The sequence below is a fragment of the Rana temporaria genome, chromosome 4, assembly GCF_905171775.1.
Source record: "Rana temporaria chromosome 4, aRanTem1.1, whole genome shotgun sequence".
Taxonomy (NCBI): Eukaryota; Metazoa; Chordata; class Amphibia; order Anura; family Ranidae; genus Rana; species Rana temporaria.
The window spans coordinates 229,325,092-229,339,081 of NC_053492.1; the positions used below are offsets into that span (position 1 = coordinate 229,325,092).

The 13,990-nt window shown below is 47.1% G+C and overlaps 1 protein-coding gene across 1 annotated transcript in view; it reads left to right on the forward strand.

Moving 5' to 3' along the window:
• The window catches only part of LOC120937038 (CD109 antigen-like), a 134,569-nt gene that overhangs the window by 23,759 nt on the left and 96,820 nt on the right, over positions 1–13,990 (forward strand). The window contains exon 4 of the mRNA XM_040349960.1: positions 8,638–8,868. Within this exon, the coding sequence (XP_040205894.1) occupies positions 8,638–8,868 (231 nt within the window). The remainder of the gene's footprint in view (positions 1–8,637; positions 8,869–13,990) is intronic.

Consider the following 13,990-nt stretch of genomic DNA (forward strand, 5'->3'; position numbering starts at 1 on the left):
GAGGTCAGTAGTAAGTAATGCAGAGTATCGAGAGGAGCAGCCGGTTCTACTGTCCTATCTGCGACCCTGACTGCAGCTGCCACATATAGCTTGCCACACAAGTTAATGACAGTATGCGGCTGTACTTTTGTAAACACAGAGGCTTTTTTGCGTTGATCTTTACCTGTGAACATGCATACACGTGGGGTGAGTGAAATATGGGGGCTGACATTGCTGAATTTTTTCTTTGAAAATGTTGGTTGCCTGTCTGTCATTCTGATCCTCTGGCATAACTTATTTGCTTCCGCTGTCAGGGATTTCTGCGACCCTTATGAACTCACAATCTGTATTGTGGATGACAGGTTGGTCAAGGAAAACATACATAATCAGAAATTTTGCAGATCACAGTGGGCACCATTTTATTAATATACTATACAGTATATATGTGGTGACCGGGGAGGATGAGCCCCACGGCCACACACATGCGCTTGATGGTTAGCTACTTGGTTCTTGGGGCTAGGAGCCCAGGGTCAGGTGGTATTAACCCTTAGTGAGGGCCAGATGGTATTAACCCTCTCTGTCACGTGACACCACTGTAGTCTTGGAATACCCCGGGAAACTACAGCTCCGGGGGCCTCCGTATCCCCGCTAGTTAGGATGGTAATAACACAGTCTACAACAGGGATTAGAACAACGAAGGCTTTACTGGCATGAAGGCAGGTGTCAAAATCTTCACAGCGTTTAAACAGAGTTTCACCAAAGTTTCTGCAGTACAGTCTCTAGAGGATCACACAGCTGCTAATGCTTGAGCTTGGCTATTCATATATAAATATACTTGGCTGCAGAGGCCGGATTGGTAATTCAGGGCCTATGCTTAACTAGGCTGAAAAATAGATACACTTACTGAAGTGTCTGTAGACTTGAGGCTTTTCGCCGGAATAACGGATTGATCCGATAAATGAGCTGAAGTACTGGTTCTGTAGTATGTAGGGAAGCTCCACGCTTTGTTGTATTTTCTCCTGAACTGGAGGCTTCTGGCCTACACTACTTCTCATCTGACTGTGTGTTGCTCTGCTCTGCCAGGAACTGAGGGAAGCATTAGACTGGCTTAAACAGGAAGTACAATCCCTTATAAGGGCCTGTTTAGACTGAAGCCTATTGGTTGAGAGCTGTGGATCATAGAGACTGACCTGTAGTATAACACAACACAATAAGGTATTGTCTAGCATTCAGTCCTCCCGACTCTAATACACTTGAACATGAGATGGTAATACACTCTGACTGAACATGAGATGGCTGGCTAAACCCCTTAAAGCTATACACACCTAATAAACGTATTATCAACCATAACAGTATAAATCTCATCATAACTAGCTGAGTCCCTGCAGGGGAGATCCCACAAGCCGAGGGCCTCAATCTGACAGGGCCTACAGCAAATACCTGTACTGGGACACCACAAACCCCACCACTAAACAGAAGTCGTCCTTGACGATTAAGGCACTGACGGATTGAGGAATGAGGTGACCTTGGGGCCACTAGAAGTCCTGAGGCATTTGTACACCAATGTCCGTTCCAGGTTCTTTGGGAAAAATAAACATATAAGAACAGGATCATATGATAAGTCCCGAGGCATTATACACATAAATGTCCCTTGCAGGCTTATTAGATAAAGTGAGATCATTATTTTGTGCAGGGTAAGTGGTTATCTGGGTCCCAGACAGAATACATATCTGTTAAACGTTATCACTCAGTTTTGAATAGTATATTATTGTTAGATCACACTTTTAAGACTGAGCAGGTTTTGGATTGGGCTGCCGGAGGCTTTCTACCCAATGCCTTGGCTACTGGGGCCCTTAGGCTATTAGCTCTTCTCCCCAGAACACACTTTAATATTTGCTAGACATTTTTATTCTATGCCTGAAGTACACAATTAGACATTTCTTAGAGGATACCCTTTTCTTTTTGTAGTGCTTAAGTGAGGAATAGGAGACTTACTGGCCAGGTATGTTCCTATACACTAAATAAGGTAAGTAGGTAACTAGTGGCATATTAGTTAGTAATGATGTATACTTAATAGATTAATCCCTATATCTTGCTGGGGGATATCCGAAATTAGGTCTGGCGGATCTACGCAACACCATTTCTGAGTTTTCTGGAGCACTGTTTTCTCCTTGAACACTTGCTTCTTCTGGACTGACAGCTGCACCTTCATCTTGGACAATGGGGGCCAGTGATGGCTCTTGACTTATGGAGCTTCTTCCCACATTAGAAGGTTCTGATGGGACTGCAGCAGGTGAGCGGATGGCTGGAGTAAACTCTGGAGCTTCTGGTGCCAAGACTGAGGTTAATGGAATGGAACTGATTGGCACATAACCAAAGAAGACGTTTTGGTCAGAAGGGAAGAGAGGATCATCTTCGAACATCAGGAGTGGCCTCTCAGGCTCAACTGGCTTGGTGGGCCGCACTTGTGCTGGCTGAACTGGAGGTGGAAGACTTGGTGGTGCAGAAGGAGGCACCAACACAGGCAGGTTCCCTTTGTGACACAGCTTGATCCGGTTTCGGTGGACAACTTGTGGTTCATATCCGGCTTTTTGAACTGAGTAGACATCAGAGTCCGGGTAAGGGATGGAAATCACTGTGTATGGTTCAGTTTCCCAAAGGGAGTCCAACTTATGGGTTCTAGGATGCTTCTTCAGCCAGACTTTATCACCAACTTGCAACGGCTGGGCAGAGGCATGGCGGTTGTAGTCCTGTTGCTGCCTATAGTGTGCCTCGCCCATCTTTTTGTTGACTATCTCTCTCGCTTCCTGAATCCTTTTCTGATGTTCCGAGACCCACTCCGAAGAGGCTTGGGGGGAGTGGTTGAAAGGTGCTTGAAGTCCAAAGACCCTGTCTTTAGGCAGTTGACCGTGTCGGCCCATCATGAGGTAAAATGGAGTATAACCAGTGGAACAGTGGATGGTATTGTTGTAGATTTCCAACAATTCAGGCATTAGTTGAGGCCACTCTTCAGGTCGGGATACAGAAGCCGCTCTCAGCATGTTGATCCTCTCACAGAGTCCATTCCCTTGCGGATGATAGGCAGTGGTCCTGAGTTTCTTACAAGCATGGAACTGGCACAATTCTTGAAACAGTTGAGCCTCAAAGGCCGGACCTCGGTCGGACAAGACAGTTTCAGGACATCCAAGTATCTGTACCCAATGAGTGTAGAACTTCTGGGCTGTCGTCTTGGCTGTTAAGTCTTTGACTGGCACAACCACTACCCACTTGGAATAGTGATCCACCATGGTGAGAGCATATGAATACCCGGACCGGGTAGGTGACAGCTTGACATGATCCAAGGCGACCAATTGGTTGGGCCTCTCGCTCTGAATGGAATGGAGAGGTGCTCGCGCATTCTTGCGACCATTCTTGGTGATATTGCAGACTGCACACTCACTGCACCACTTTTCAACGTCGCTCCTCATTCCAATCCAGTAGAACCGGCGTCGGATGGTGGCTTCTGTTTTATGGACCCCAAAGTGTCCTGACTGGTCGTGGTAGGCATTCAATACCATGGCAGCATCTCTCCGAGGGATCAGAATTTGGTGTAGCCTTTCACCCGACACTGGGTCCAAGAAGTTCCTGTACACCATTCCTTTGTGCACAAAGAGTCTTTTCCTCTGACGCCACAATCGCTTCAATTCGTAGTCATTCTGGCCCCGTCGTAACCGGGGAGGTACTCTCCTGGTCAATAAATACTCCTGCAGATCTCCCATAGTCTGACTTTCTTCCTGTAGGGTCCTCCAGGTATACAGGTCTTCCTGGATTGCTTTAGACCCAGATTCACTCCCCTCGCGGGTGACGACCACATCCTGATTCACGAATCTTTGATAGAAGGGAGGCATCTCCACATCTTCCCACTTGTCCTCCACTGGGGGATCTTCGCCAGGAGCCATGCGTGATAGCACATCTGCGTTAATATTAGACTTGCCACTTCGGTACTTGATAGAGAAGTCATAGTTGGCCAGTCTGGAGGCCCATCTTTGCTCAAGGGCACCTAGTTTAGCGGTGTTCAGGTGAGCCAGGGGGTTGTTATCGGTGTAGACCGTGAATGAGGTGGCTGACAAATAGTCCTTAAATTTTTCGGTGACTGCCCACACAAGGGCCAGGAGCTCTAACTTGAAGGAACTGTAGTTAGAATCATTCTTCTCAGCCCCTCGCAGATTCTGGCTGGCGTAAGCTATCACCCTCTCTTGTTTTCCCTGCATCTGGGACAACACTGCCCCGAGTCCTTCAAAGCTGGCATCTGTATACAGTCGGAAAGGCTGAGTATAATCCGGATAGGCCAGGATGGGAGGCTCTGTCAATAGATGTTTTAGAGCCTGGAAGGCCACCTCTTGCTCTTTGGCCCATTCCACAGGCAGCTTGCCATTATAGTTCCCCTTCGCCGTGCCTCGCAGGAGAGAGGTCAATGGCTCGGCAATTTGTGCAAAATGAGGAATAAAGCGGCGGTAATATCCTGAAAATCCTAAGAAGCTCCGAATATCCTTAACGGTGCGTGGGATAGGCCAATTCTTGACAACTTCGACTTTAGCTGGATCAGGTTGGACCCCTTCGGCACTGACGACGTGGCCCAGGTAATGTACTTGTGGCTTGAGTAGGTGGCACTTGGAGGGTTTGACTTTCAGACCATGCTGGATCAGTACTTGGAAGACGTCGGACAGGTGAGTCAAATGTTCCTGATAGGATTTGGAATACACAATCACGTCATCCAAGTAGAGTAGGACACTCTGGAAGTTAAGGTGTCCCAGACATCTCTCCATCAGCCGTTGAAAGGTAGCTGGGGCATTGCACAGCCCAAAGGGCATACTTTTAAATTCGAAAAGACCCATGGGGGTGACAAAGGCTGTTTTCTCCCTGTCTTCGACGGCCATGGGCACCTGCCAGTATCCGCTGGTCAGATCCAATGTAGAGAAGTAGGCCGCAGAACCCAGCGCGGTGAGTGACTCCTCAATCCGGGGGAGAGGGTATGCGTCTTTATGGGTGACGTCGTTCAATTTCCTGTAATCAACACAGAAACGGATGGTCCCATCCTTCTTCTTAACTAACACCATGGGTGCTGCCCAGGGACTCTGGCTCTCTTGTATGACATCTGCCTCCTTCATGTCGGTTAACAGTTTCTTGACGGTTTGGTACATGCCTGGTGCCACAGGCCGATGCCTTTCCTTGATGGGGGGTTTATCGCCGGTCAGGATTCGATGCTTAATCATGGAGGTTTTTCCAAAATCGGTTGGGTGTTTGCTGAAGGCACTCTGGCACTCCTTCACCACCTCGATGACCCCTTCGACTTGTTCTGGTGGGGTGAGAGATCCTCCTATTTGCAGTTGGCGCCACCAAGGTTCTGGAGAATTTTCGGTAGCCCCTGACACGGTTTGGGCACTCAGCTGTTGGGCCGCCTTCCGTGAAGAGAGTATGTCACTGGAGTCCAAGAAAACAAGTTGGGCCACTGGAGTGTACTTTGGTAGGGTGGTGGCTACGCCGGACAAATTAACTAGGCGGACTGGGACCCGTCCATTCACCACCGTCACTAGGCTCCTTGCAGCTCGGACCAAAGGAAAATCTTCAGATTGTATGGGCTCCAGTAAGGCCTGATAGTCCTGATTCCTTACACCAGGGCGCGCCCGACACCACAAAATTGTCTCTGTGTTCGGCTGCAGGGTCACGGGCCTCATGTCTTGGATCCGAACTTTACCGATTTTTCCTCTCCGGTTCGCGAACTTCTGTTCTGCTTTCAGAATTTTGAGATGGTGTTGCGCAGTCCTCTGACCTGAGGAAGACATGTGGGGGAGAGAGGCATGCAAGGCATCCAAAATATCACTGAAGCAATGTCTCATTATATTCATCCCCAATATAAACTCTGTGGCCCCTGGTACTGTGACATTAGTGACAATTATACCTTGACCTCTAAGTGTGTGACCTCTCAGCTGAATAGTGGGCTCCCAGTACCCATGTCTGGGAATTGGTTTCCCGTCCCCTGCCAGGACACTAAAATCCATATCATCTGGTTCACACAATGAATCGACATTCCAGTACCTATAGAATAGGCCCTTAGAGATGGTAGACACCTGCGAGCCTGTATCAATCAGGGCCTGCAGTTGGACACCATCTATGGTAACATTTACATAGGGGCAGGATGCAATGTATAAGGACTGTCCTGAGTATATTGGCTCTTCTGCTGGACCTGTGATTCGTTTCCTGAGGGCCGGTCCTCGACCTCAGGGGACGCCCGTTTAAAGCCCAGCATTGCATCTTCCAATGACCGGGTTTGTCACAGAAATCACAGTAAGGCCTACTAGAGGGTCCCGAGCGAGGCCCGCTAGAGCGGGGAGGAGGGACAGGAGTAGGTCTCCTAGTCTCTGGAGGCTCTCTAAGTACCCGAGTGGTGTGATTAGCCAACTCCTTTACCACTTGGGTAAGCTGGGCAATATCTTGTCTAACCTCTTGAATCTCAGTAATTGTAGTGGAGGCCAGGGTGACAGCCACGGGTGCGGGGGCTGGTGGTAACAGTGGTGCAGGGCACGCCGCCGCACCCATGGGTTCCGTTTTAGGGTCAGGATGCTCCTCGGGGCTTGCCCCCTGCTCTATAACTTGAAGGGCTAGGCGCTTAAAGGCAGAAAAATACATATTGGGGTTCTGTACAGCTAACATCTTTAATTGCGCCTTGTCCCATTTATTTTGGACCCCTTCTATGAATCTATCCATCAATAGTTTGTTACCCTGGTCAGGGGTGATATTGTCCAGTTTCTGGACTGCCTCCAGGGCATTCTGCAAGGCTACTGCATATGCCCTTAGTGTTTCCCCCGGCTTTTGTCGCCTCTCGTACAGCCTGAGGCGGACCTCTGAGGGTGAGTGGGACTCAAATACCTGATGTAATCCCTCGAAGATCTGATCTACTGTAGTCTTCTCAGAAGTGGGCCAGGTACGGACTTCCTCACGTGCAGGTCCCTGCAACTGTCCCATGAGCAACAGCACCTGTTGGTTAGGGGGGAGAGAGTAGAGAGAGAAAATGCTTTGGAAGCTCTCCTGGAAATCCTTGAGGGAAAAGGGATCCCCTCTGTAGTTAGGCAACACAGGCTTCCCCAGGTAGAATGGGGGGGCCCCACTGTCATGACGTCGTACTGGAGGTGATCCCGGAGGGGTAGCTTGTGCAGGAGCCGCAAGAGGATCTGGTATATCCCCTGCATCTGGTGATCTTGGGGCTGACATGTTGTAGCCTTGTTTGAGTGCGCTGTCACTTTAAGAAACTTTGAGAGCGCTGTCTTTGAGTGCGATGTCTTTGAGTGCGCTGTCACTTTAAGAAACTTTGAGTGCGCTGTCACTTTAAGAAAGTTTGAGAGCGCTGTCTTTGAGTGCGATGTCGTTGAGTGCGCTGTCTTTGAGTGCGACGTCTTTGAGTGCGCTGTCTTTTATTGCCGGACACGTTGCTATGGCTGCGCCCGGCAACTTCCTTTTTTTTGGTCCGGTCAGCAATTGTTTCCTCCGTGCAACACAGAGTGGATTCTCTAGTTCCGGCTTGCACACTGAAAAGGGGTCACCGCCGGGGCTTGACTGGGCGGAGCTGCGACCGCTCCCGCATGCGGGAAATGCTGGAAACAATTTAACCCCTTCAGGTACAGACTTTCTCCACTTAATAATGGCAGCTAACAGTCTTTCCTTCACCTCCCCCACCACTTGTATATGCGCCTCGCTGAGTAAATTACTTTCAATGACACAGTTCAGATTCTTGGGGGGGGGAGGACTTGCTTTAGTGGCTGAATGGTTAAGGCGTACACCCGAATCCTGTTCGTGACGCCAGAAAACGATGTGGTGACCGGGGAGGATGAGCCCCACGGCCACACACATGCGCTTGATGGTTAGCTACTTGGTTCTTGGGGCTAGGAGCCCAGGGTAAGGTGGTATTAACCCTTAGTGAGGGCCAGATGGTATTAACGCTCACTGTCACGTGAACCCACTGTAGTCTTGGAATACCCCGGGAAACTACAGCTCCGGGGGCCTTCGTATCCCCGCTAGTTAGGATGGTAATAACACAGTCTACAACAGGGATTAGAACAACGAAGGCTTTACTGGCATGAAGGCAGGTGTCAAAATCTTCACAGCGTTTAAACAGCGTTTAAACAGAGTTTCACCAAAGTTTCTGCAGTACAGTCTCTAGAGGATCACACAGCTGCTAATGCTTGAGCTTGGCTATTCATATATAAATATACTTGGCTGCAGAGGCCGGATTGGTAATTCATAGAGACTGACCTGTAGTATAACACAACACAATAAGGTATTGTCTAGCATTCAGTCCTCCCGACTCTAATACACTTGAACATGAGATGGTAATACACTCTGACTGAACATGAGATGGCTGGCTAAACCCCTTAAAGCTATACACACCTAATAAACGTATTATCAACCATAACAGTATAAATCTCATCATAACTAGCTGAGTCCCTGCAGGGGAGATCCCACAAGCCGAGGGCCTCAATCTGACAGGGCCTACAGCAAATACCTGTACTGGGACACCACATATATGTAATGTGTAGGCTTTTTAACTTATCAAATTACAATGGAAATTGTTGAAAGGATGTTTTAACCCTTTATAAGGGAATCATATTCTGTTTATTTTTTCAGCTACCAAACCAAACAGCATCATATTATAACCTGATCGTACAAGGAACACAGGAGTATCAGCTGCTATTCTACTATGAAAGCATGTTAGGGTTGATACAGAGGAGTATTTTTTCTGTCTTCACACAGACAGACAAAATTACCTACAGACCAGGAGAAACAGTTAAATTCCGTGTTGTGGCAGTAGATTATGACTTACGGCCATACAATGGACAAGTTGATATTATTATAATGGTAAGTTTCTATTTCCAGATGACCCTCTTTCAGGTCAGATTATATAGATATGTTAAAATAAATATTTTAACTGCAAATATCAATTTTTTATTAGCATATGTAGAAAATGTACATTTCATTCGATTGTTATTTTTAGAATATTTTGTTTCAATCACCACTTCTGGCATGGATCAGAATGATTCTGATTGGTCCATGCTGGCACAGAGCATCACTCTGATCTGTCCTGGAAAGAAGAGGGAGAAAAGCAAAGATTTGGGTTGGGAGCCCCAACCAGCTTCTTAGGCTGAGTTCACCGCATCCAATTCGCAATAGCAGGAGATTTTGACCGGCTCTCTATGGAGCCGGTTTACATATCTCCCCTGCGTCTCCGGTGCGAATTGCACAGGAGCCCTGTGCATCTTTTGGTCAGTTTCAGGTCCGTATTTAGCCAAAAATTTGGTCTGAGATCGGAACCCTGCTGTGAGCCGCATGCGAAGAGCATGTGAACCCAGCCTCAAAGTAAGCATGGTAGCACTGGGGACCCAAAGACAGGTGAACAACTGGCACCGGTGAAAACAGTGATGGATCTCTGGACAAGTAAATGTCTCTTTATTATAGGTTAGCAGCTACAGTATAAAATTTGTCCCAAAGACTTCAATAGGGTTTTCGAATGTAAGTTTGCAATTTTTTAGATTTCGTTGTGGGTTAGATGAACTGAACCTAGGAACATTTGTTCATCCCTACATTTGACTCTCTAAATCTAAAAAACAAAATTAAGTTGGCACACCAACCACAGTTTTGAAACAGAAATGAGTGCTGTATTATTAAGTTGTGACTAAGATAAACAAAAGTATACTTACAAAATATTTGGATGATGGTAAGGAACAGAAATGTACAGTACAAGAACAGTAGCAAGCAATGCAAAGATAATTCCCATTAATATGATAATGTTACAAGCAGCTTAACGAAGTAAAGTGGTCACAGTATACACCATACAGTCAGTTGGCCTGTCAAACCCTGGCAGTGTTATTCTAATAATTAAAATAGGACTAAAGACAAAGGGCCAGATTCACAGCCAGCAGGCGCAACGTAACTTTTCTGATTTAAGTTACACCGCCGCAAATTACACAAGTTAGTGCCCGATCCACAAAGCACTTACCTGGAAATTTGCAGCGGTGTAACTTAAATCCGTCCGGCGCAAGGCGGGCCCAATCGAATGGGGCGAGTCCCATTTAAATTAGGCGCGCTCCCGCGCTATTTTCCCGACGTGCTTTGCGCGAAGTTACGTTGCGCCAAGTTTTGTGAATCGCGACGGGTAAAAAAGAGATGCGGCGGGAAAAAAAAATGTAAAAAAATTTGGACAGCGACGCGGGAAAGACGGGTACACTTTTACATGGTGTACTAACTTTGGGCCAGATTCACAAACTGGTTACGACGGCGTACCCTATCTTTGCGACGGCAAACTAACACTTACGGCGACTTAACGAAGGGAAAAAGCTTTGTGGATCTCCGTAAGTGCTAATTTGCATACCCGACGCGGGATTTCGACGAGAAATGCCCCCAGCGGCGGCCGCGGTACTGCATCCTAAGATCCGACAGTGTAAGTCCATTACACCTGTCGGATCCTAGGACTAGCTATGCGTAACTGATTCTATGAATCAGCCGCATAGTTAGAAACAGGGATACGACGGCGTAACCAGTTTGTGAATCTGGCCCAAATTGTGCACAAATGTTTAAAAAAATTGTATATACAGTGGAACCTTGGTTTAAGAGTAACTTGGTTTGAGAGTGTTTTGATTTGCAAGCAACTTTTTATTTTTAAATTCTGACTCGGTTCGCGAGTGTTGACTAAATAGGCCTGCAGTACCTCATTTGGCCTGAGGTACGGGGGCGCAGGAGCCAAGCAGAGCCGAAAAAAGGGCCTGCAGTACCTCATTTGGCCTGAAGTAGGGGGGCACAGAAGCCGAGCTGAAGTGTCCTCGGGCGTTTTCGACCGTTTTTGGCACTCTCTGGCGCCCCCCACCTCTGGCCGCATTCGGTATTGCATCCCATTGAAGTCAATGCGGAACAAATTATTTTCATTTCCATTGACTTCAATGGGAAAATTAATATGCGAGTACTTTGGATTGCGAGCATACTCCTGGAACGGATTATGCTCGTAATGCGAGGTTCAACTGTATAGTTTATAATTACCCAAAACAAATATGTCATAAAAAGTTCAAAACCACCCCAGAAATCTTTTTGAATGATTGTGCTCCAAACACCATGTGAAAAATAAAATCTGTGTTCCAGATAAAATTCCTGACTTTTCACCCAAAGTGACAACAAATTGCGCTCATCAGATTGCTCTGGCCAGCAAGTGACCATAAAGCATGACGTTACACCTCAATCCCTGGAAACCATTCAGTGAGGGTAGATTGGTTGAATCTCCGTAATGGGGACACAGGCAACAAAAAAAGCTGACAGGTGTTCTATTCCTTCTACACTCTATTCAAAACAAAATTAAATGTTTTGCTGTCGTTATACTTTAAAAAGGATTCATACGCAATCAAACATCAGCTTACCAGCGCAAATTGCAGAAAAAAAAAATATAAATATGAAAAAAATACACAAACACATTAAAATCCAAATACTCATCAAAGGCTAACATTTGAGCATTAATAAATACCAAACCTAAATTGTAATAACATCGAATGAATGCATTCTAGAAAGCCTGGCACAGGTAACATTGTCACAATATAATCTTTCCATTGACGTTGGATATTTCTAGATACTTCATTTAATAAAAATAAAAATCCCAAATTCTTAGGGAGAATGGGTTTACATTTTGAAATTTCAGAAAGCTTCGTAAATGATAAACTGGTGAATGTTGCCATCTTGTGGATAAAAAAGAAGACAGAGAAGTTCTATTCCTCGAAAGCAGGAATTAGAAGGAAATGCTCACACATTGAAGCAATTCACTACATGAGAGACTCAATGTAGGTTATAAATATTATTATAATTACAGTTAATATTCTGCTGTAGTAATGATGTTTCTGAAAAATAGAAGACTAAATGGGATGTACAACATGTACAATAATGTACAAACGATTCTGTTGTATATAGCCAGGTCATTTTTTAACCACTTGCTTACTGGGCACATATACCCCCTTCCTGCCCAGGCAAAATTTCAGCCTTCAGCGCTGTCACGCTTTGAATGACAATTGCGCGGTTGTGTGACGTGGTTCCCAAACAAAATTGACATCCTTTTTTTCCCACAAATAGAGCTTTCTTTTGGTGGTATTTGATCATTTCTGCAGTTTTTATTTTTTGCGATATAAACAAAAATAAAGTGACAATTTTGAAAAAATTTTTTTTTTTTTTTACTTTTTGCTATGTTTACTATTGTTCAGTTTGTGAATAAACACGAAGCTCTGTACTATTCCTGTTCATTCATTTTTGTTTAGCTGAGGCTGCAGAGATGGACATTGAGGGCTGTGTCCTCAATATCCTTTCTCTGTCTCAAACGTGAAACACCAGGGGTCTGTTTAGACTCCTGATATTTCACCAAACCCCAACCCCCTCCCCCAACTTGGCTCCCACAAATTTGTTTTTAAATAATAATAAATAAAAGTGTAAAAATTAGGGTTGGGGGCGTGGCTGGACCGAGCTAGGAGATGGCTGCCTGAGAGCTGAGCTCCTGCCACCTCAGAGCGTACTTCACATTTAGCAGTGTTTTTTGACCCCGCCAAGCACACCGAACCATGGGTACTGCTTCCCGACAGTCCTCGGCTTCCCGATCCCATTCCCCTATGGAACCAACTGACTCCCTGGAACACCACATCCCGGAGATGTTCCGCACCGGTCGGGGAAACATGGCGGCTTCCCGCCAGGGAACACCTCGAGGCCGCTCGCAAGTCAGCTCCACTCACGCACAGGAGATTGTGCTTTCAGCGACCCCCCTGGACCACCCTCAAGGGAATACTATGGACCCGGGGATGCTACCGGCCTCCGCCCCGGCATCGGCTCCCATCACTATCGGAGACTTGAGAGCGGTGGCTTCTGACATAAAAAGCGCGCTCACAGCAGCCATAGCGGAGCTTCGCCTCGACTTCCAGTCACTGGATGGGAGAGTTGCAGCAGCGGAGAATACACTGGTGGAACACGACCTGGTCCTCCAACGTTCCACCAGGAAAATAGATGACCACACGCTGCAAATGCGGGAAATAAACCGCCACTTGGAGGATTTGGAAAATCGGGGACGCCGCCATAATCTGCGCGTGCGGGGCCTCCCTGAAGCTGTGGAAGGAGGTCAGATAGCTAGAGAGGTGACGGAGCTATTCAACTCCATACTCAAGAGACCCCCGGACACAGCTATTGCTATGGAGCGGATCCACAGGGCACTACGTCCCAGGGGCAGGGAAACGGACCCCCCCAGAGATATTGTTTGCTGCCTCACGGATTTTGGGCTGAAAGAAGAAATCCTACATCAGGCGAGAGGCCAGCGCCTGGTACATGAGGGCTCCCAGATCCAACTGTTCCAGGATTTGTCTGGAATAACACTGAAACATAGAAGAGACCTCAGACCCCTCTTAGATGCCCTGAGATCCGCTAATATCCGTTATAAATGGAAGTACCCGTTCTGCCTCTCTGCCTCCCATCAGGGGCGCACGGCACACCTTAAAGTTCCGGAGGACCTGCCGCTCTTCTTTGAGACTCTGGGCATTCCACCCGTTGCGGTCCCGGAGTGGTATGCCATCTACCGCCGCTCCGTGGGCCGGTGGAATGGACCCCCGGCGGAAAAGATGGAAACGCAACCCACGAGATCAAGGAGGAGGAGATCCCCCTCGAACTCCCGCACCTCGACCACCAACGCTGGACCCAGAAGAGAGGGCGACCCTCTCTCCTCTCCAGGAGCGCGAAGAGCCCGCAGAGACACTTGAATGTCAGATCAAGTCTCCGACAGAGCTGATGCCGTAGGATTAGTGGGCAAGTTTTACTGAGTTATTTGTTCAGACCTCGAGACTCTAATTTGTTTTTTCTTTATTTGTGAAACTTTAATGGGAACAGACGATGTGAGCCTCATCTCATCGTTCTCTCGCCACAGAGGCTGCTACTTTGTGGGTCTTCCCGAAGGCCCTGCCGACACGCCCGCCGGATCTAC